General features: G+C 46.6%; 1 protein-coding gene across 1 annotated transcript in view; it reads right to left on the bottom strand.

The window, feature by feature from the left end:
• The window catches only part of PDZRN3 (PDZ domain containing ring finger 3), a gene marked incomplete at its 5' end in the record, with an annotated part of 128,638 nt that extends 126,367 nt beyond the window's left edge, over window positions 1-2,271 (bottom strand). Inside the window, one exon of the mRNA XM_084214356.1 lies at window positions 1,236-2,271. Coding sequence (XP_084070482.1) covers window positions 1,236-1,952 — 717 coding nt within the window. The remainder of the gene's footprint in view (window positions 1-1,235) is intronic.
• Window positions 2,272-21,985: the final 19,714 nt, after the last annotated feature.

Below are 21,985 nucleotides of genomic sequence, written 5' to 3' on the forward strand. Positions count from 1 at the left end.
TTGACCAGCACACACCCAGTATTGCCTGAAGTTAGAACAGTTCATTTAGTATTGAAATATTTTCTGGTTTGAGTTAGGAAAACAGGATGGGTTCTGTCCTGGATTCCTAAGGTTAAAACAAAAGATCCTCTGACATGAAGTTTTATTTCCTTTACACATCTTTTAGAGCCTCAACATTACCAGAGGTGTGAATACAGATGTTTGACAGTTTTGAACAGTTTAATACTGCTGTGTCTGTGGTAGCACATTCCAGGTCACTGGGAGGACTCTGAATGTCTTCATTTAAAAGATAATTGGCTTCCAAGGCTTCCCTCGCTGGGGAGCCTCATTCCAATTAAAACTTGGGGATTGTTGTAGCTCTGGCTTTTGATTCTGGTCATTTTACAAATGGTCTAATTTTGAGGGGCTGAAATCAAGTTAATTTTTCCCTTCCTAATTAAAGAACTCTGTGTGACGCTGGGAGAGAAATGACAAGTACACAGCAGATGTCTTGTATTTGGATGTCACAAAGATGATGGCTGCAGATCCTGAAATAGCTGCTGAGGTGTCCGAGTCAGATCACAGTTAATCCCAAAGGCTGCATTTTGTAGGAAGCCCTATTGTGGGATGCCAGGTGAGCTCAGGCTCTGGAAAGCATCGGGTCACAGCGGCTCCTTCCAACGCACTCCACTTTGTGTGACTCCTGGGAGTCAATTTCTGCTGCTTTAATACCATTTCCAGCCCTGGAAATTCCACTTTTAGAGTTTTCTTCGCGGAAGAGAACCAAGAGAAAACAGTAACACCGCAACCTTGTTACTTTTCTGTGCGATTTACTTTATGGGGTCCAGCCAGCAATGACGGTCACACTTAAAAACGTACCTAGAGAACGATGCACCTATAGATGCACCACTTAAAGATGTAACTATAGAAAGCGGCATTTTACGGCTATTAAACCCCAAAGCTCAGCTGTTTGAAAGGATTTGCGGCCGGATGGGAGAAACCCTGTACACGGGAACTACCCAGGCGCCGCGGACGGGACAGGGCGCATCCCGAGGGACAGGGCGCATCCCGAGGGACAAGGAGCATCCCGAGGGACAAGGAGCATCCCGAGGGACAAGGAGCATCCCGAGGGACAAAGCGCATCCCGAGGGACAGGGAGCATCCCGGGGGACAAGGCGCATCCCGAGGGACAGGGAGCATCCCGGGGGACAAGGCGCATCCCGAGGGACCCCGGGCAGCGCGGGGCCCGTCCTTACCTTGCCGGGGGAGGCTGCGCGGGCGCGGGCCAGCGCGTCCAGGCGGGCGCTGTACTGCGTGAAGCGCTTCTGGTAGCGCAGCGCCGTCACCTGCAGCTCCAGCTGCGCCGCCGCCAGTCGCGACAGCAGCGACTGCTCCCGCTTGCCGGCGCGCAGCGCCTCCTTCTTCAGCGCCTTCTCCAGCGCGGCCGCCCGCGCCTGCAGCGCGGCGCCGTGAGCGCGCAGAGCCCGCAGGCAGCCGTGGCCGCCGGTCCGGCGCTCGCCGTGGGTCAGCACCAGCCCGCAGCCCTGCTCGCAGAGCCCCGCGGGCCGCGCCTCGCAGCGCTCCCGCATGTGCGCCTCCACATCGCGCAGGTTGAGCACCTGGCGGCAGCCGCGGTTGCGGCACTTGGCCGGAGAGAAGTCGCAGGTCTCGGCGTGCTCGCCCAGGTGCTGCAGCGGCACCACCGCCTCGCAGCCCCGCGCGTGGTTGTCGCACTTGATGTCCAGCTTGAGGATGAGGCTCTTGAGGGGCAGGACGTGGTTGAGCTCCTTGGTGGAGATGCGCTGGCAGTTGACGGGGCAGCTGCCCTGCTGCACCACCCAGGGCAGCACGCAGCCCGCGCAGAAGACGTGTCCGCACGGGGTGGTCAGCGGGTCCTCCAGCACCTTGTTGCACAGGTTGCACTTGAAGTCGGGATCCACCTCCCCGCTGAAGCGATCCAGCTCGAACCCCATCCTCCTTCCGCTCCGCCGCGAACGACCGAAGAAAAGAAAAAAAACACAACAAACCAAAAAACCCAGAAAAAGTGCCCGGAGTGCGCAGACGGGCCGGGGGAGAGGCGGAGAACGGGAATAAATAAGAATGAGCCGCTCCCGCCGCCGCCCGAGAGGCAGCTGAGCCCCCGGCCCGGCCCGCGGCCGTGCCCCGTCCCCGCGGTCCCGGAGCGCCCGGGAGGAGCCGCGGCCGCGCCGCCGCCTCCGCGCAGCGCCCGCCCCCGGCACCGCCCCGCCGGCACCGCCCCCAGCCCCGGGGGTCCCGGCCGGACAAGGGGGCTTTGTCTGGGGAACGGGCGGGCCGGGCTCCGCGCTGCTGCCCCTTCCCCCGGAGGGGCAGGTAACGGGGCCCGCGGGGCAGAGCGGCGGCGGCGGCGGCGCACGGGAGGGGAAGGGGCCGCGCTTGGGGAAGCGAGGGGAGAGGAGGGGAACGGGGAGAGGGAGGGATGGAGGGGAGGGGGAGCGTAGGGAGGGTCGCCATGGGGTGTGACGGGGTGAGACCGACCGGCCTCGGCCGCCGGCGGCGGTGACAGACGGGATGAGCGCTCGGAGCGGTGTGGGACACATGGGCTGGGCACAGGCACAGAGCAGGCGCTACACCTGGAACTACCTGGTGTAGTGGAGGTGTCCCTGAACGAGCCAAAAGGTTTGGAACCAGATGGTCTTTAAGGTTCCTTCCAACCCAAGCCATCCAACGGCTCTGTGATGACTTCTAGAGAGCGCGCTCATGGAGTTGCCCCTGGGGTCAGGTCCTGGCCGAGCTGCTTAGAAATTGGGCTGACTGCTCGGTCCTCAGGTGCGAATTCCTGCATTACCGACGGGAAAAAGAGCAAACAGAACAATCTGCCAGTGTGTGAGGCACTGAAACTTTAAGGGTTAATGATTTGCAAAAGCACCAGGGTGCTTTGCTGAGGCCGGGTTTGCACCCCGCAGCCGAAGGGGAGGTTTTGAGTGTGTGGTGGCAAAACCTCTGATCTGCCCAGATACAGGAGAGATGCACACACACCACCAGGGGATGGCCACAACAAATCAACCTTTGTTTAGCAACAAACTGAGTTTCGGGCCGGTAAGAGACAGACACTGTGGAGGTGGGGTGTGGCTTTCTGTCGTGCCCATGGCGTCCCTTACACACCTGGCTCAGGTGTAGATGCCCTCCCAGGGGAGGTATCACGACATTCACACGCAGACCTGAGCGTTTTCATCCCTTCTGAGAAGGCACAACTGGCTCAGCTAGGAGTCATGTCTGAGAAGGGGCCATAAACCACCAAGGATTCCCAAAATGCCCCCAGACTCGATCCACAGTGCTGCACCAGAGAGTGGCAAACTCCCCTCCAGGGCAGGCACTGGCACCCGAATCTGAACGGGTGTTATCCCACCTGACTTTATGTTCCATGGATTTCCTCCAGCCCTGATGGATGAAGGCTGAGAGCATCGCTTTGACAAGTGGGCATCAAACCTGCAGCAGTCAAATCTTGTTTTTGGACCCATGGGTGGTGATATCTTTACTGTCTGCTCTTATCCTTTCTTTCTCTTTGTTCCTAATTATTTTTTTTCAGTGATCTCTTTATACTTTTATATTGCTCTATTACTATAGATATTACCTAGAAGAGCTACGTACCTCCTCTCCCTTGCATACAAATTGTTCCAAAACAAACTTGCCATACATTTTTTATAAATAAAAACACTCCATTCAGTGTCATTTCATTCTAATCCCCCCAAGGGATCTATGAACAGGAACCTCAGTCCCTGGAGCACAGTCTACATCCTCATGGAAAAGGGATGAGATTGTTCTGTGTTTGCACAGGCTGCTAATGCCCTGTTGCTGCCACTTGGATGTAGCTCATTAAAAGTCACCCCTTTTGATAGCCACTCCTGCCCAGGGATGATTGAAAAGCACTCCTGAATATGCTGTAAAAAGCCAGCCAGACCACACCTGGAGCACCAGACACTGCATTAGGCAAAAGCAATTTCTCCTACAAGGCAGATATTCAAGTACTGAAAAAAAAAAGCAATAAAAGAGACCAGCTTTGTTCATTGTGGATAGTGATGCAGAATTCTCACGTGCACCAGAGCCACAGAGCAGCTGAATTGTTCCTTTAATGTGTTTTGCTTCATGGCAAAGCAGAAGCCAGTGAGAAACCCCATCTTCAAGTGACCTTTACTGTATGTCTGTGATGTCCCAGTAAAATGACTTTCTGGATGCCTGGGATGATTTTTTTGTGTGTTGGTGACCTCTAGAAGGTAATGAGACTTGTGGTTACACAACCGTGTTCCCATTTCAGTCCCAGGCAAGTATTTTTTACTGCTAAGGTTTTTCCTTTTTCAAATCTGAATTCCATCTGTAGTGCTCATTCTAATTATTAATGTTCCATAAAGGTTGAGGTTGCTTTTGGCTGCATGCATTGCCCTGCTGAAGGGAGCATGCATCAGTATTTAGGGTGATATACCTAACTAAGGAATTTTTAACAGATTTGGTCCTTTTTTTTTAAAAAAAAAAAAAGCAGATGATGTAATAGAGAGCTGTGCATGTAGGTTTCTGTTAACTCCATCTGAAGGTTGTGTGCACTGCAGGGTGATAAAATTTAATTAATACACGTATATTGCTGACTTTTGGATTATTCTAATTAAACTGTAATAGTGATTCTCTTACTTCTTCTTGTGCTTCACTGCCTTTTGCATCTTCCTTCTCTTTGCCATCTGTTTCTCCTCAGGACATCCCTGCTCACATGTCCCTCCTGCCATTCCCCTTCCTTCTCCTCCTGCATCCCCTGGGGATGCAGCCCTGCCCTGCTGAGTCCCCACACTTCAGCTGCAGTGTCACTTCACACTTCCCTAGCAGGACTCTCCTCTTTTGCAGTTTGCCACAAAACCTGGGATTGCTGTTACCAATCACAGCATCTGGGTTCTTCCAGGGGCATTTGAATGAAATGAAACTTCACACTCCCTGCTCAGGGATGCACAGAGCCCAGCTAAGGGGGATCAGTGCTCATTGCTGTAGGTGCTGTGTCCTCTGGTGGGGAAATCCACCTGGTTCTGAGCAGGCTGGTTTGGGATTGCTGCTCCAAATCAGCACCCATCGCCTTACAACCCTCTTTACCCCGGTTTATAAACTGCCCCGTGTGCTCAGGGTGGTTGTAAATAGAAAGAAATTAATTCCTTCACCGATTGCTGTGGAGGTTTGGGTTTAGGATTTCAAAGTTGTCGCTCCAGGATGCTCGAGGCCGCTGCCTGAAGGCAGAGGCAGAGCTTTTATTGATTTCCACCAGGGTGATGTCAGGACCAGGTTCCTTGGGCTATTTGAAACTACACAAATATTTGGATGGAAAATATAGGCAAGAACTGGAATAACATTTTCACTTGGAGCCATGGCTGGGCAGATGCTGTGCTGAATTCTGTGATACACTTTAATGTGACATTTATGTAGGAATAGATACTTTATTTATAAATTAAAGCTTTTGAAGGCCACTGCAGCCTTGCACTGAGATTACAGCTTGGAGTCCTGACAGGGAATTGAAGTTCCCCTCTCCCTGCAGCCTGTATCCATGGGAAAAGGCACAAATGGAGCTTTCCCTACTGGAGACACATTTCTGTTCTCCCTTGGAAAAAAAAAAGAAAATTCTGAAAAGCAGCCTCTCAACATGAGCCTTTAATGTTCTTTTCAAAGCCTGAGGTTTGTAACTGACGAGGGGTTTGGCTTCCAGGGCTGAAATTACACTGCTCCAGCTAAGGAAGGTAATTTTTATTTAGTAAGTTCTCCCATCCTCAGAGGTGGTGCTGGGGTGGGACCACTGCTGAGTCATTAAGGCTCTCCCATTTAGCTTTGCTCCCCTGTCAAAGGAAGGGTGAGGAAATCTCAGTTTGGAATGTAGCACAGGCCAAAATGCCAGCTCTCAAAGGGCTGCAGAAATGAGGGGTTTGCTGCAGCTTTCACTCAGATTGTGGATTTTTTTCCTGCTGCTGTGAACTTTCCAGTCCCACAGAAAATCAAATACATCAAAATCAAATTCATCTTCACCTGCCTTTTGTCCACAAAGGTTGGCATCATTTTACACTGGATTATGAAGCTGTTGCAGGAAACCTGATTTTTTTTTTTTTTTTTTTATCAGTTTGCCTTTAAAAAGGGGGAAATGATGAGGTAATGCAGAGAAAGAGTTGAGTCCCTCTCCATGACAATCATCTGGGTCCTTCTGACCCTGACACATCCCCTGTGGTTAACAGGACATGTCCAGTGGAACATGGTTTCTTTGTGCACTTAATTCACGAGTTGGACCCCTCCCAGTGGTCCTGGGCGTATTTCAAATATATCTAATGTATCTAGAATAGGTGCAGTACCTTAAAATGGACCTGAAATGTTAAGATCTTCTCAATATTCTGTTCATTGCCAAGCACTGCAGAGAGTTATAAAGTCAAAAGTTTCTGTCTTCCTTGACATTTTACGACCTTTCTTGTACTATGTTTGTCTTACATGGGTTTCTTTATCTATCTGTGTAGCTCCTATCATTAAATTTCAAGTGAAATTGCCTCAATCCTTTATTTTTACTGCTGGCAGAAGTATAAGTTTGCATTAATGGAAGGTGCACAGAAGAGCTGGGGAGCATGGGCCAGATAAAATGTCACTGTGTGGTGGCAGAGCCATCAAGCCCAGTAGAGATGGTTCATGATGATAATGGTTTATATGACATTTATAGGCAGTATTTTGTGAAAGGTCAGGCTCTGACTTGGCAGCTGAGTGACATTTCAGGGTTTTACATGTGCAAGTAGAAGGTGGATATGAAATAAAAATGGGTTCTTAGAGATAAATGGGATCGTAACAAACCAAGCTGCATGAAAAACCCTCACCAATCCCCTCTGTTTCAGAAAAAAACGTCTCAGAAGTGAAAGACAGCACTTGAGCATCCTTTCCTGACATGCCAGACGTGTTTTTGTGTGGCTGCTCAAGAGCCACTTCAGTGCCTCAGAAATGTTGCTGTCTTCAGACAAACTTGGACTGGCAGCATCTGAGCCTGTTTCGTAGCTGGCTTCCTCCTCTGGCTTCCTCCTCCTCTCCTCTGCACACAGCTAATGAAATAGAAGGGTTTCTATTTTATTTAGGAATAGTTGGGAGGAAAGAGCCACAAGAATTTTGGCTCTAAATACACATTCCTATATTAATATGGATAGAGAAAAATATAAAATAATGCTCTTCTTTCTGGGGCTTTTTAGGAAATTTGAGCAGCCAGCCATGCTGACTTTTGCTGCTCTTTGTCTGAATAGTTACATTATTCACCACTACAATATCTGAGTTTTAAAGTTATTTATTGTACATTTTATTATCAATAGTCCACTTTGTGATATGGGAGAGTTAGCCACGTTTGAAGACTGGGCTTAATGTAATAGAAGTTGTAATGCAGCAAATCTTTATTTGAAGTGCTAGAAATTGAATTCTGCTTTTCCTGGGCTCTTCTTCTCTGGATACTGGAGCCAGTTTTGGTGAGCAGTTGCTTACTCTGAGCAAGTCTGGGATTTGAGAACAAGTCTGAGGCCCAGACCTGACCACTGCTGGAAATACACAGGGATTCCAAATTTCACTGGAGGCTACATCCCAGGAAGGTTTTGGTGCCACAAATGCTGCATCTTTGGCTTTCCCCAGCACCACAAACCCATGCAGCAGGTATCAAATTCTGATGCAGACACCACATTTTGCACTGTATAATTTCTTGTCTTTTCCTCCCTTATTTAAACAATTTAGAGCAGGAGAACTGACATCATGTGTGCCTCCTCCCCTTTAACACATCCTGCACGTTGTCAGTAATGATAATGTTTAAATCCAGCCTGTGACTGGTGGGTGGGACCTAAAACCCAAGCCATAATTTAGAGGCACATTCTGCAGGGGTTTGGGGGATGAGTGCAGCCAGGGTGGGGGCCAGCCCACGTCCCAGAGGGTGGATGGAGAGTGCTGAGTGATCACAAATTGCTGAGCATCCTCTCCCAGCTCCCACTTTTCCATGCTGCAGATACTTGCTCAGGCAGTGCTCCACACCAGTAGGTGTGCTTGGGATTTTTGTATTGAGCTGACAAATCTGATTGCCCTTAATTGACAGTCTGGCCCCATGAAAACGAGGTGAAGCTCTATTTATCCCTGTCTGCTCACACATAAGCATTCCCTCAAGTCTTTTAAAGTCCAACCTTCCTCTGTTGAAACATGAAGAAAAAAAAATTCCTGTTTTCAAGAGCAGGGATGGAAAACTGCTTCACTTTTCTTACTGGCAGGATGGCTGTGAATGATGTGGAATGTTCTGGTTTTTCCACATCAGCAACGCTGCTTTATCTCAGGATGCTTTTGTTCCGTTTCCAAAATAAACAACTCTTAATACTTGCACGAGGTGTATTTGACAAGCAGGCTTTTGGGATCATCCACCATTCCTTAGGTAAGCAGTCATCCTGCTTATGTATTTACAGCTCTGTTTACATTTGTATAAACGAAGGAAAAAATCCCTTTTGAAAACATGTCACTTCAAAACCAGAAGCCTTGTGGAAAGCCCAGGGTGTTTAGTACAAATTCCGAATTTTTGGGTCAGGTGAGCCCAAAGATAGAAAAGAGTAAAAGGTTGTGGGGGTGCTGGTTTTCCTGATGAGTGTTACAGGATGATGCAGAGCCCAGAGCTACCTGTGGGTTCAGATAGGCCGTGGAGCATCTTGGGGCAATAAATCCAGCTCTTGGTACTGACCTCTGTTTCCAGAAGTTTCTAAATCACTGCTTGCCAGGAGCTGGGAGAGAACCCCTGCCAACAGCCCCTGCCATTATCTGTGCAGGATGAGGATCCCCAGCTGATTGCTCTTAGGAAGGATTCTGGGCTCAAGCACCTCTAATTTGATCCTAATGCAACTTTTGGCTGCATTTTTTTCTTTTTTTATTTTTTTTGCTTTTTCTGATATTCCAATTGTTTTGGAAAATGGTGGTGGTTTAAGGCAGCCTTTCAATTCTTGGACCTTCTGTGCAGTTTATATTGCTTTAAAACAGAAGTCTTTAAAAAGGAAGTTCCAGCACCTGGTGAGCACTGATTTCAGAGCTGTTTCTTCATTTCTGGTAGTTAAGGGGGTTGGGAGGTGCAACAGGGCTTTGTGAAGTTGTGGGGTTGCACCAGGTCAGGCCATTGTTTTCCTCATTAATATGCACCAATATTTACCCTGAATTCAGCAGGGTGGGAGCTGTGTGTGTTTGGAGCCCCAGACACAGTTTGGAGAAGGAAAGAAGGGACATCCCAGCTCCTGAGCATCCTCAGCGTGGCTCTTCAGAGACAAAAGGTACTTTTTTTGTAACATGAGCATGTTCTGTGGTTTTTTCTCTTTAAAAAAATAAGCCCTGACTGTACATAAAGGTGCTCTTTGCACGAGCAGAGTCCTCAGGAAGCTCTGAATTTCTTTAGGGCAGGGGCTGAGTGGGTTCAGAGACCCCCAAGGGCTCCCCTCAAGGGTTGGTTTATTTATTTATTTATGATCTGTGTGATGATGTGGAGGGTCAGGAGCTTTTAAATCCATGTTTGTGCTGTGAGCAGCCCAGCTCTGAGGACAGCCCTACTGCACAGGACACTGCTGCACACCTACCCCACTGACACCCTAAATATTCACCTCCAGACCTCTCTCCCTCCAATGAAAAACATTGTGTGGAGCTGCCATAACTATTTCACTTTTAGCCTTTTTTTTTTTGTGTTTCAAATATCTTGATCTAGGCAGCTTCCAGCTCCTTTCTTCTCCTTTTTTATTTTCTTATTCATTTTCCCCTTTTGTGGTTTTGCAATATTAAGTATGCCCTGAAATCTCATTAACATTTTATACATTTACTTTAAAAGCCTGCTTGGTGTTTCTAAGATCTCTTCTGCACTTTGACAAAAGTTCCAAAAGGAAGAAAAGTTGTATTTTTCTTTATTGGAAGGCTGTGCTCCATTTGTCACTGACAGAATGTGAGCCTCTTGGCAAATCAGTTTTTTAATATAAATGCTAGATCTGACTGAAAAAATAAAAGCTGAAATCTCTGAGAACTCCCCGAAATGTCAAGTTTGTTGTAACTGCAACAAATTAGAAACAGATCATTATGAGGAAATATTCTCTGTGAGTTCTTTTTAGAATTTCAAAGTGCAAAATGTAAATTTTCTGTGCATTTTTTTCCTTAAAGTTTTATTAAAACAGCTCTTGACTTTCTTTTTGTGAAATAAGCAGTTTTGAAGAAGAAATTAATTTGTTAATCAGGATGTCACATAAAAATGCAAGCAAAATATCATCCAGAAAATTAGCAAAGCAATGATAATAATACAGTTAGTGCTATATTTTAAGTGGAAAAGTGCTGGGAGGGGGACAGGAATATTTTTTTTCTAAAAGCTGTGTTGGCATGGCTGGGTCTAGAACGAAGCAGAACTGTGTGTGTTTCAAATGTCTTGATCTAGGCAGCTTCCAGCTCCTTTCTTCTCCTTTTTTCTTGTAAAGGGACTTTGTGCCAGCTGAGGCTGTCCCCAGCATCCTCCAACACACACCAAACTGCTGCAGGGCCCTCCCTGGTGTTTGAACAGCTGCATTTTGGGGCTGGGAGGTGCCTTTCCTGCCCATTCTGCTGCTCCATCCTCAGGGGAAGGAGGGAGGGAGGGCAGCCTGTGCCCCCCCAGATGGGTCAGGGTAAGGCTCTGCTTGCTCTGGTGCTGGCAGCCAGAGTGGAGCTGTGCTGCTGCAGCCCCCAGGAGCTCAAACTCCAAAGCCTGTCCCTTTAACCCAGCCTCTGAGGACTGAATTATTTAGTTCTGTAGGCAGGCATTACATAAATATATATTTTTTTTATTCTGCAATGACTTCATGCCTTCCAACCCTTTTTCTTTTAAATCCATGGTGGGCTTTTTTTCCCCCTTAATGTGAAGAGAAATTCAATAATGTTTGTAAAGAAAACTGGGCTGACTGATGAAAAATCATCAAAAAACCATGGCAAAAATGGTTGTTTTATAGATTATTGAAGCTTGATGAAGTAGGCTCTAGTGAGTGATTTAAGTCATTGAATAACAAGATAGAAAGTAATGGAAAAAGCCAAAGGTAACAACCTTGATGGTAGAGTTAAATGATTTATCTGACTACAGCTATTCTAAAGGCAAAGGTTAGTGTACTGAGCTGGTGTTGGGAATGATGGCAGGAGGCATGCAAAGCTCTTTCAAGTTGCTGAGATTTGTTTTTGTTGTACGTTTGCCATTCCCTTAGCATTAGCCCCAGTCCTTTTATAAAAGCGCTGCATTGACCTCTGCTGTGTGAAGTTTGCACACGTGGTGCAAGTTCCAGGAGTTTGTTGGAGACAAAGAGGTTGAGAAGGGAGGGCAGTGGCAAAACTGCAAACAGTGATGGTAGAACTGCAATTAGTAATGGTGAAACTGCAATTAGTAAGGGTAAGGCCCTAGGTGTTTTTTCATACACAGTGAAATACTGTGAACACAATTTCACATTTTGCCAAACATCCTGCCCATGTCAGCTCTCCCAGCTGCTCTTCTTTTGTTTCTCCTTCCATTCCTCCTCTCATTTCCCTGTCTCCTCCCTTTCTGCTCATCCCACACTGCCAACCAGAGCAGCTCCCGCTCTGTGCCTTTCCAAGCCACCGCATCTGGTTTTACTTGGCTGTCCTTGGCAGGCCTGTTCTGTTGCTCAAGGGGTTGGCTCCTTCCTGGAATATATCCTGGAATATCCACCCTTCTGGGGCCTTGGCTGGTGGCTGTTAATGCTCAATCTGTGTCTGCACGGCGCTGGTGGCGTTTTGCAGTTGTTCTGGCTCTCGGGAGGTGAGGCTGCCACAAGGGCAGGGGCTCTGTGTGCTCCCAAGCACTGAGGATTCTGCACAGCAGGGCACAGCAAAGTCACCTGGAGAAAAAAATAAAAATAGAGCAGAACAGGCTGAGGTGTGGTGTACATAACTTTCAAAGCCTTGGAACTACAGAGAAAGCTTTGGGATGGAACAGGAGAGGGAGGTGGAGGCAGGTGATGAGTTGGGAATTCTGCTTCTCTTTGGTTGGAAAGTGTTCCACAGGGGGCAGGACAAAGGGAGAGGGGTATAATCCTTAAAATAATGGTGAAGAAGAAATATATTTAAGGAGGGAGCTGCACCACGAGTGAATATAAACTGCTGAAGGGATTCTCAGTCCTGCACAGTCCAGAGCAGGGGGTTTCTGTTAAAACAGTGCCTCCCTTCTTGAAAATTCACAAAAGCTGGGCACAATTAATGATAAGCCAAGAAGGAGGAAGGTGTGAGACCGTCAGATTTCTTGAAATGTGTGGAGACATCGGTGTGTGTCTCACCTGGGTGGGAGCAGCAATGAAGAGAACTGAATATAGCAACAACACAAGTTAGCCTGGTGCTTCCCTGGCAAGAAATGCTGCTGCACACAGTGTGTTTCTGCCCTAGCACTGATTTATCTGAGGGATAAATCAGCTTCTTCCATTATTATTTGTTGTTGATTTTTTTCATATGGCTCTACTACTTGACTGCTATTTTCCCATAGCATTTTCCCAGCATGCCTTCAGAAATATCAGAAAATACTCACAAATGCTCCAGAAAAGTGCCAACTAAATATTCCACAAAGTGCTTGCAGAGCTTGTGCAATGTTTCCCCTGGTCCTTCCCAGCTGTTTTTCAGCATTGATCTGATATTTCCCCCGTGAGCAGTTAGCATTTTTGTGACATTAAACATAGTGGGGAGGTTGTGTTTCCATGTGTGAATGAAGTGACTGATCTGATTTTTCGGATGAAAATAAATGTTCAGTTTTCCTCCTCACCAAGAATTGCTGCCTGAGGGTTTGGTTTCTTCTGCTCTTTTGGGGTTGTCTGTGGCTTCTCCAAAGGAAATAAGGTATTTTGGTGTTACAATTCAGACTACTCCAAATACACAGCATGTGACACTTTGGTTTCCTACTGGCATTGGATCAGGCTCTTAATAGTCTTTATAATATTTAAGCAGATTACCTGAGGTATTTTTCAATATACCTAAAGAGGAGGTGGCTATGCCAGCTGTCTGCAGCAGGAGGAACTCAGGTTTTATGGATGTAAATGGAAGTCATACAAGTCCTATCCACCTCATGAAACACTTTGCATTCATTTTAGCAACAGTTCTTCTCTCTTTTCTTCCCTGCAAGTTGTGCCTAAACAACATGACCCAAAGAAAGGCTGACAAAACCAAGCAAACACAAATTTTGTGCTGTTTGTTCTACAGTAATTGGTTCATTCAGGTCAAATCCTGAATTGTAGCACTGCAACTGGGGAGCTCTGAACCTGTCCAGGTAAAACAGGTGGCTTTGGGAAGCACCATAATTATTATGCAGACTCAAGCCTCTAATTAGACTGATAAAATCTCAGTAATGCATAAACTTCAGCAGGACAGGTGGAACCCATGTTCCAGTTTGCAAAGCTTGTTGTCTTTTGAGGAAAAACACTTTTATACAGTATTGCAAAGTATTCAAATCCATTTATCTGTGACTATAATTGGCATCAATCAACTTGTGCCACTTTTACAGAGCTAATGGATGTCTTGAAAATGTTCCAGCAAGATCTCAATGTGGCCTTAATGCAACAAATGTGCTGTTTAGCAGAACACATTGGTGAAGCCCCAAATGGCTTGTCTGCTTTTTCACTTCAGCCATTTATCAATTTATCCCTGATTTCATTGAGAAAATGTTGACCCAGGAGATGTTAAAGGCAGAAATTTTACTTTTCTGGGTATCTCCTGCAGCCAACCCCCAGGAACAGCCAGTTTCAGAACCAGCACTAAAAACTGTGTTAGTAAGAATGTGTGTATGGATGTTACCAGAAAAGTTCCTACTATGAAAAGGATGTGCTTGTAATGCAATACTGTATAAAAAGGTTTTTCCTCAAAAGACAACAAGCTTTGCAAACAGTAAAAGAAAGGAGAAAGTTGATTAGTAAGGACTGAAAAATCACCTCTGTTGTAGCTGTGATGCAGTACTTGCACCGAGTGGGAGCTGGGGTGCAATCCCTGGCTCTGGGTGCTGTCTGCAGACTCCTACAAAATCTGTATGAAGGAGAGTTTCTGTTGACTTGAAAAATGACTGTTAGCAATTTCTATTTCCTGGTGATTCGCTTATTTGTTCTCAATACTGATTAATTAGAGAGGAACCAAAGCAAGACATGCTCCAAGGCTTTCTGAGCCCCTTAAATCAACCTAGAGAGACCACTGCTCCAAATAAAACTGGCTGTATAAACACACCACTGTGTAAATGTTTGAGAGATGCTATTGGACTGGAACAATATGCCAGACATCACTTCTAAGATTTATTGTCTGGGAATCTGAATAATATTCTGTAGAATCTCCATGATGGGTCAGATCCGTTTTAATTGACTGGCAGCATCGAGTGCAGCTTGTTCTTTTTGCTGTCTCCTTAATCCCAGTGAGAATAAACCAGTCTCTGGAGCCAGCAGTGAGGGAAGGAACCCTCAGAGTTTATATAAACCAGCCTTGGGGTTCAGAGCCAGGAGTCCTCTCTGGGCTCAGGAACAGCCCACAGGGAACCTTTGTGTCTTTGCTCTGTGCTGAAGTGACCCATCAAAGCTCATTTTTGTCCTGCTGAGCCCAAGCCAAGGCAAGAAGCACCTTTTGTGCTGCTGACAGCCTTTGAATGTCCCTGGGCTGTAGGAAGCAGGATCCTTTCTGCAGCAGTCTGTGCATTTCTGCTCCAGGGCTGATTTAGTCCAGTCTAGTTGGATGTTTGCATGTTTGAATTCAAACCTTGTCCTTGCTGAGAGAGGTTGCAGATGACATTGGGATGCCTAAATAAGAAGACAAAGCGTTCTGAGCTGCCCAGGGAGATGGCAGCTGTGTGAGTTCACAGTTAGTTTTCACATTTCACAGAGAGGAGTTTACATTTAGGCCCTTCCTTAGGGAGCTGTTTGGCATCCTTGTGTAAACAGCCAGGTCTTCCTTGCCCAGAATAGCTCCCATCCCAATCCCAGCAGGCATCCATGGGGTAGAACCCTGGGTGTGCAGCCCCAGGCAGCTCTGCTGGCCTTGCCTGCAGCAGCACACCTGAGAGGCTGTTGCCCTGGTTTTTTAAGATTTTCTAACCCTTCTGATGTTGACATTCTTGTGGCAAACTTTCTCACACTCTTTCTGTAAATACTCATTGTTTTGCATTCTTTTATGGAGGAGGAGAACTTTGATGGACTGTTGGTTTGTCCAGTGTCATTGGAGAGGTGGCACTGTCACCCTCCAACCCACTGTCACTTTTGGAAATCCATAAATGTTGGAGTCAGAAAATAAACTTCCCCTTTTCTCTTCACCTTGAGAGCAGCGGTGTGTGCCTGTGTTCCTTTGTGTTCCACAGCCACATCAGGCTTCCCTCCAGAGCTGCTCCAGGGGTCCCTGCAGCTCCCAGGCAGAATCCCACCTGGAATGCATCCCAGCCCCTGCTGTCCCCTCCAGTCAGGAGCAGGGCTGGGCATTCCTGGTGCCATCCCTTCTGGGAGGAGCGGTGCCTGCATCTCCTCTCTGCTCATTGGGAGCCAAAGGACAGCTGGGGATGGCTCAGCCTTCCCCTAACTAGTTAAGCAATTTAGTTACTTAATAATTAACTGGCTAGACTTGCCCTAAGGGGGGGAAAAAAAACCCAACAAAAAAAAAACCCTCTGACTGATTTTTTTTTTTTAAATGGAAGAAAGCACAGTTGCCAGGGAACAATAGCAGCAGCTGGATGGGGGTTGCCCTCAGCTGGGCTGTTTTGGTTGATATTTTCTGCTCCTGAAAAGCAGGAGGCAGAAACCACGTGGGCTGTGGTTATCTGTGGGTGTATCTGGTTATCAGTGGTGGTGTAGGACTTGTGTAAATACACACAAACTCCTTGCTGAGCTCTTTGCAGCGGGGGAGTTCCTTGTATTCGGGCTGGATGTTGTATCATTGTCCAAATAAGCCATTTGTTTGGAGTGGAAAATCTTTTAAGGCAGAGCAGTTTTCCATCTATTATTAGATCAATTGATTTTGTTAAAAAGAACACAGAGTTTTCTGGCACTCAGGACATTTTTTAAAAGATCTTGTGGGATTCTTTAGGGTTCTTCAGTGACATGAAAATGAATTATCGGTTCCAAATCTGAGTAATTTTTTTTCCCTGCATCATTCAATCTACTAAAAATTATTCCATCTTGCAGGCCTTGCCTCCCCTCTCCTCTTGGAAACATTGCAATTTGAACTCATAAACCTTCACTTGGGAATTGCAAAACCCCACATTACGTGTCTTATTCATTGAGGAATTTTAAAGGAACCCCTGGGGTCCTACTTGCCACGTTTTCATAACACTTAAATAATCTGATTTGTTGTATCATTCTCCAAAGCTTAATTGGAATCGTTTTCAACTGGGCGGATGGAGGGAGGATCCAGGGATTTATTTTAAAAATATCATGCAAGTTACTTAATCTACTTAAAAGAAAGACAAAATTGTGGTTGGACATGAGCCTGATCTTTCAAATGTGGTGCCTCTCAGCTGAGTCTGCTGACAAGCTCCAGAGCTGGTGTTTAGTGATGGTTAGAGGTACCCTAAAACATCCATTTGATTTTTTTCCAGTTGCTTTTCAAATTCCCTGTCTGATGCTTAAAAATGTCTCTCCTTTTTTTAATACTTTCAAGCATTTTTCAGAAATTTGAAACTTTTTTGGACTCATAGTTGCTCTGAAGGTGTCTGGCATAGCACAGGTTCATTCTGATGGTTAAAGCCTAATGTGAACCCCCACGAAAATGTTCTTGTGGCTTTTGTTTCCTTTTTTTAATCTGAGACAAATATCTGCCATACTGCTGTGACCACTCCAGTCACAGAAAGCTGCCAGCATTTCCCAAGCCAGTAATGTTAGGGAAAAGCTGGAATTACAGGGACATTTGGGGACGTTATTTTTAAAAATAGTAAGATGCTGAATGGAATTGATCTGCAGAAGTAACTTAGTAAATTCTGAGTGAACTTTGCTCACAGCAGAAAATTAAATGTATGTGGACTCAGATGTGTGCTCAACTCTTGAGCCAGGATGGTTTGTGTCCTCATCAGTATATTAAATATGTTATATATGTTATCTACATTACATTAGATGTGTTCTGCTGATTTCCTCTTTCCTATGCCAGAAGTTTAACTGAGATCTGAAAAATATAAAAGTAATTTCTAAAAGCTTCCCACTTTACCCTTCTTTGTTGCTTGGTAGCAATAGTTTCAGCCCAAATAAAGCTTGAAAACCGAAAGAAGTGTGGTTTTCACTTTAAATTAGAAAATATCAAATGGTCAGACCAGAAATCATCCAAACCTCTTTGCAGGACTGTTTTCAGAATCAGTTTTCCCCAAATGCTGCAGGGGAAAAAGCCAGCCCTTGGCTGCTTCCAGTGGAAAATGTTAGTGCAGTTTGCATGGGACGTAAATTACAGCAGGAGAGTTGTGGGGAAGCTGACAGCAACTGGGCCTGCTTGAAAGAAAACAAAGTGAAAGTCAGTGGGAGCCTGGCTGCCCTGGAATGCCTGCCCCAGTTGTGAACTGTGGGATCCAGATGGTTTTCCTCCTGGAACAGGGAGCACAGCACAGCCAGGACACAGCTCCCAGGGCTGCTCCTACCTGGGCAGGGAGGCTGTGCCCCACATCCCTGCTCCAGGATGTGTTCCAGATCCCTGCTCCAGGGTGTGGGGAGCTCCCAGGCTGTGCCCCAAATCTCTGAGGATGGCTCCAGGGTGTGGGGAGCCCCAAGGGTTGCCCCAAATCCTTGGGGATGGCTCCAGGCTGTGGGCAGGGTTTACCCCAAATCCCTGCTCCAGGATGTGAGGAGCATCCAAACTGTGCCCCAAATATCTAAGGATGGCTCTAGGCTGTGGGCAGGGTTTGCCCCAAATACCTGGGGATGTCTCCAGGATGTGCCCCAGATGTGCTCCAGGATGTGGAGCCCCAAAATCCCTGGGGATTTTTGCCCCAAATCCTTGGGGATGGCTCCAGGCTGTGGGCAGGTTTTGCCCCAAATACCTGGGGATGGCTCCAGGCTGTGCCCCAGATCCCTGCTCCAGGATGTGGAGCCCCAAAATCCCTGGGGATTTTTGCCCCAAATCCCCAAGGATGGCTCCAGGCTGTGGGCAGGTTTTGCCCCCAAAATCCCCGGGGATGGCTCCAGGCTGTGGGCAGGTTTTGCCCCAAATACCTGGGGATGGCTCCAGGCTGTGCCCCAGATCCCTGCCCCAGGATGTGCTCCAGATGTGCTCCAGGATGTGGACCCCCAAAATCCCTGGGGATTTTTGCCCCAAATCCCCAAGGATGGCTCCAGGCTGTGGGCAGGTTTTGCCCCCAAAATCCCCGGGTATGGCTCCAGGCTGTGGGCAGGGTTTGCCCCAAATCCCTGCTCCCAGCTGGCTGCAGGCTGTGGGGAGCCCATCAGGGATTTTTCCCCTCTCCATGAGGAGAAGCAGAGGTGCCCCAGCTCTCTGGACAGGGAGGGACAGGAGGAATGTGGCAGGGACAGCACGATGCAGTGTGTTCCCCAGACTGGGGCAGTTTAAATGGAAAAGGAGCTGAAATATTCCAGATATTTACCAAATGAAAATGCCCTGTGTTCTGCAGAAGACTGTTTCTATTCAGAGGCAACATGCATTTTCCAGGTTTGCCAGTGTGATGAAGCTTATGTGGAATTAGCAGCCCAAAGGAGATGATTCAGGCTTCTCCAGGATCTGGAATTGGGTGATAACCACCTTGTTTGCTCTGGGCCACCTGAGCCAGCATCGCTCTGAGTGCCAAATGTCCTTGGGAGGATTGTGGAAGGATGGGGGGCAGGTCCTGCCTGGGGTGTGGATCTCTGATCCTGGCTGGCAGGCTGCACTTGGGGAGTAAATATTGTTAAATATTGTTTTCAGACACATGTCCAACCCCAGGGTGGGCCCTCTCCACTGACAGGGGGTGGGAGAGTGGGCTCCTGATTTTGGAGCCCTCTAAGATGTTAAGAGTGCCCATGTTGTAACTGGAGATTAAAGAAGACCCTCAGAGGACTCTCTGCCTCCTGCACTTGCCACAGGGCTGCAAGGTCACGTCTGATGCTGGAGATTCTGCATTATTTTATTCTGGGGAGTTGGTGTTAATCAGCTTTCAAGGGCAGGCTGGCATGTTAATGGAAATATCTAATGCTCCTGCTTTTCCTGGCTATCTCTTGCCTGCCTTCCTTCCCCCCATCCATCAAGATTAACAAGAATTTATTGTGCTCAGCTTCCTTTCAAGAGGTGTCATTAGAGGCATGTAACCATCTGTAAGATTTATTTATTCACCCCAAGGATGCTGGAAAGGTGTGCAAGCTCGAGGAACACACACATAACTCGATCTGGGATGGGGGGAAGGCTAATTCCCACCCTGGGAGGGGATGCAGGATCCCAGAGCCTCCTCTGGTTGATTTGGAGTGACTGGAGTGAGAACAGCCCAGCAGTGATGCTTCTGTAGCTGCTGGAGCTGTGATATCCAGTGTGCTCCATGAATCCATCAGGATCCATCAGCCCACACATCCACCAGTGCCTGGCAGCCCCAGGGCACTGCTCCCCTTGCAGGTGTGGGGCAGAGTTGATCCATATGTGGGCAGAGCTGCTCAACATCTGGAAGTGACAAACTTACAAAAGTCCTCCTTTATTTTTTTCCCCAGCAATGTTTGTGGGTGGGAAGGATTTGCCTCATTCATTCATTCATTCATTCATTCATTCATTCATTCATTCATTCATTCATTCATTCATGGATGGATGTGATCCTACCCTTGTGAGTAAGCCCAAGGAGGAAAGTGCATGAAAATAACACAGATTTTAGCTGAAATTTCTGAAATTTCCTTTGAAGGGAATTAAGGAGATGGAATATTAGTAGCTGCTTCCTTGTTTCCAAAGCTTTATAGAGGAGTGAAATTAATACAAGATATTGAGTTAAGGAACTCTGCAGATGAAGTGTGGGGAGCTCCTGGAGTGTTTCCTGTTTCTGAGACTCATTGGAACATTCTCTGTAACCTTGATGTCCTTCAAAGCCGGTCATGGCAGTGGGAAAACTAACTCAGGCCCTTAGTGATGCTGTTGATATTCCTGAATTTGAAAATCCATGTACCTGAATAAAAATTTGGGAAACTTAAACAGTGTCTATGTCAGGAAGGTTGCCTGGAGCCCATATGTAAATTATTAAATACTACATTTAATGGAACCCAATATTCTTGGAACATGAAGCAGCAGCTAAATGGAAACTTTGGCTATTACCATATTCATGTTTCATGCAAATATATTTTCAAGATCAAAGTTCTGTTATTAAAACAATGGATATGAAAATAACAAAATTGCTTTTCATAAAACAAACATATTCTTTGTATCTGAGAGGCTTTTCACAGAAATCTGTATTTTGAAGCAGTAATATATTACAGATTTCTTTGCTGCACTACTTTGATTCATTCATTAAAATAGTTTTGATTTTGGCATGTTGCAAAGGTCTAAATAAAAGCATTTTAGTTACATAAATACAGACTCTGTGGATTCAACAGTAATATAGTACGTTTGGAAAAGTGTCATTTATTCTGAAAATACACAAAGACCAAACCACAGACAGAATTTTCTGTACATTGTAAACATTCTCACAGTATGGGTATAAATATCCCTTTTTTGATTCATTGCATGCCAGGTCGTCAAGCAAAGAGATAGAAAAAGAAGCTGAAGAAAAGGGATTATTAATCTACTAAGATGCTTAAAGGCAGTGAAAGCCAAACAATAAAAGAGCTTACAAAGTTTTAAGTCACTGTATACAGACAGAGCCATAAAATTACAATAACAATAGCAGATAAAATAATCTCATATTTACATCACTTTCATCCACTGGATCCCCACAAGCTGTGGCCTGTTGAGGGGTTTGTGCTGGGGGTTTGGTGTCTGGTGGGTCCTGGGCAGAGCTGGGCTAAACATCAGAGGGATGTTTAGGGAAGGCTTAAGGAGTTTTTTCCCCAGTTTGCTGCATTTTCAGTCTGAAGTATTTTGAGCCCAGGTCACAAATTCTTTTTTTCCCTTCCTTTCCTTTCCTTTTCCCTTTCCTTTCCTTTTCCCTTTCCTTTCCTTTTCCCTTTCCTTTCCTTTTCCCTTTCCTTTCCTTTTCCCTTTCCTTTCCTTTTCCCTTTCCTTTTCCCTTTCCTTTTCCTTTTCCTTTTCCTTTTCCTTTTCCTTTTCCTTTTCCTTTTCCTTTTCCTTTTCCTTTTCCTTTTCCTTTTCCTTTTCCTTTTCCTTTTCCTTTTCCTTTTCCCCTTTCCCCTTTCCCCTTTCCCCTTTCCCCTTTCCCCTTTCCCCTTTCCCCTTTCCCCTTTCCCCTTTCCCCTTTCCCCTTTCCCCTTTCCCCTTTCCCCTTTCCCCTTTCCCCTTTCCCCTTTCCCCTTTCCCCTTTCCCCTTTCCCCTTTCCCCTTTCCCCTTTTCCTTTCCTTTTCCCTTTCCTTTTCCCCCTTCCCTCCCTCCCCTTAAAAGGGTTTTGAGCTCTTTGCTGCACCAATTTCCTTCCTTTATGGCCCATTTTGTCCAATATCCTTCCTCTGGCAGCTCAAAGGGTTCCTTATTTCCCAGGAATGGGAATGCTCCAGTTGTCACCCAGGTCCTGTACTTCCAGACACGTGTTTTCCCTGGTTTTGGTGCTGCAGGAGCGTGTCTGACATGTTTGATTGCCCCAAGCCTGGCCAGGCAGCAGCAGATGCTCTCATTGCCCACGCCCACACCCAGCTGGGCATTTGGAATTACACCAATATCTCTCATTCTGCTCTATCTCGTCCATATCTGGTGTTTGGTGGCCAGCAGCACTCCCTGTCTTGGCCAAGGGGTGAGAAGCAGATGCAGGTTGCTTCTCTTGTGAAATGAACCATTTTTAAGGAGGGGGCAGAGGTTTGGGCAGTTCCCTTGGCCAAACACCCAGGAGAAATGACCCCAATGGGGCAGCCACTGGGAATGGAGAGGGAGAAGGTCCCTGGGATGAGGGGAGGGAGCTGCTGGGGGCCCAGAGATGGGATT

The sequence above is a fragment of the Fringilla coelebs genome (genome assembly GCF_963513975.1).
Source record: "Fringilla coelebs genome assembly, chromosome: 13".
NCBI classification, from domain to species: Eukaryota; Metazoa; Chordata; class Aves; order Passeriformes; family Fringillidae; genus Fringilla; species Fringilla coelebs.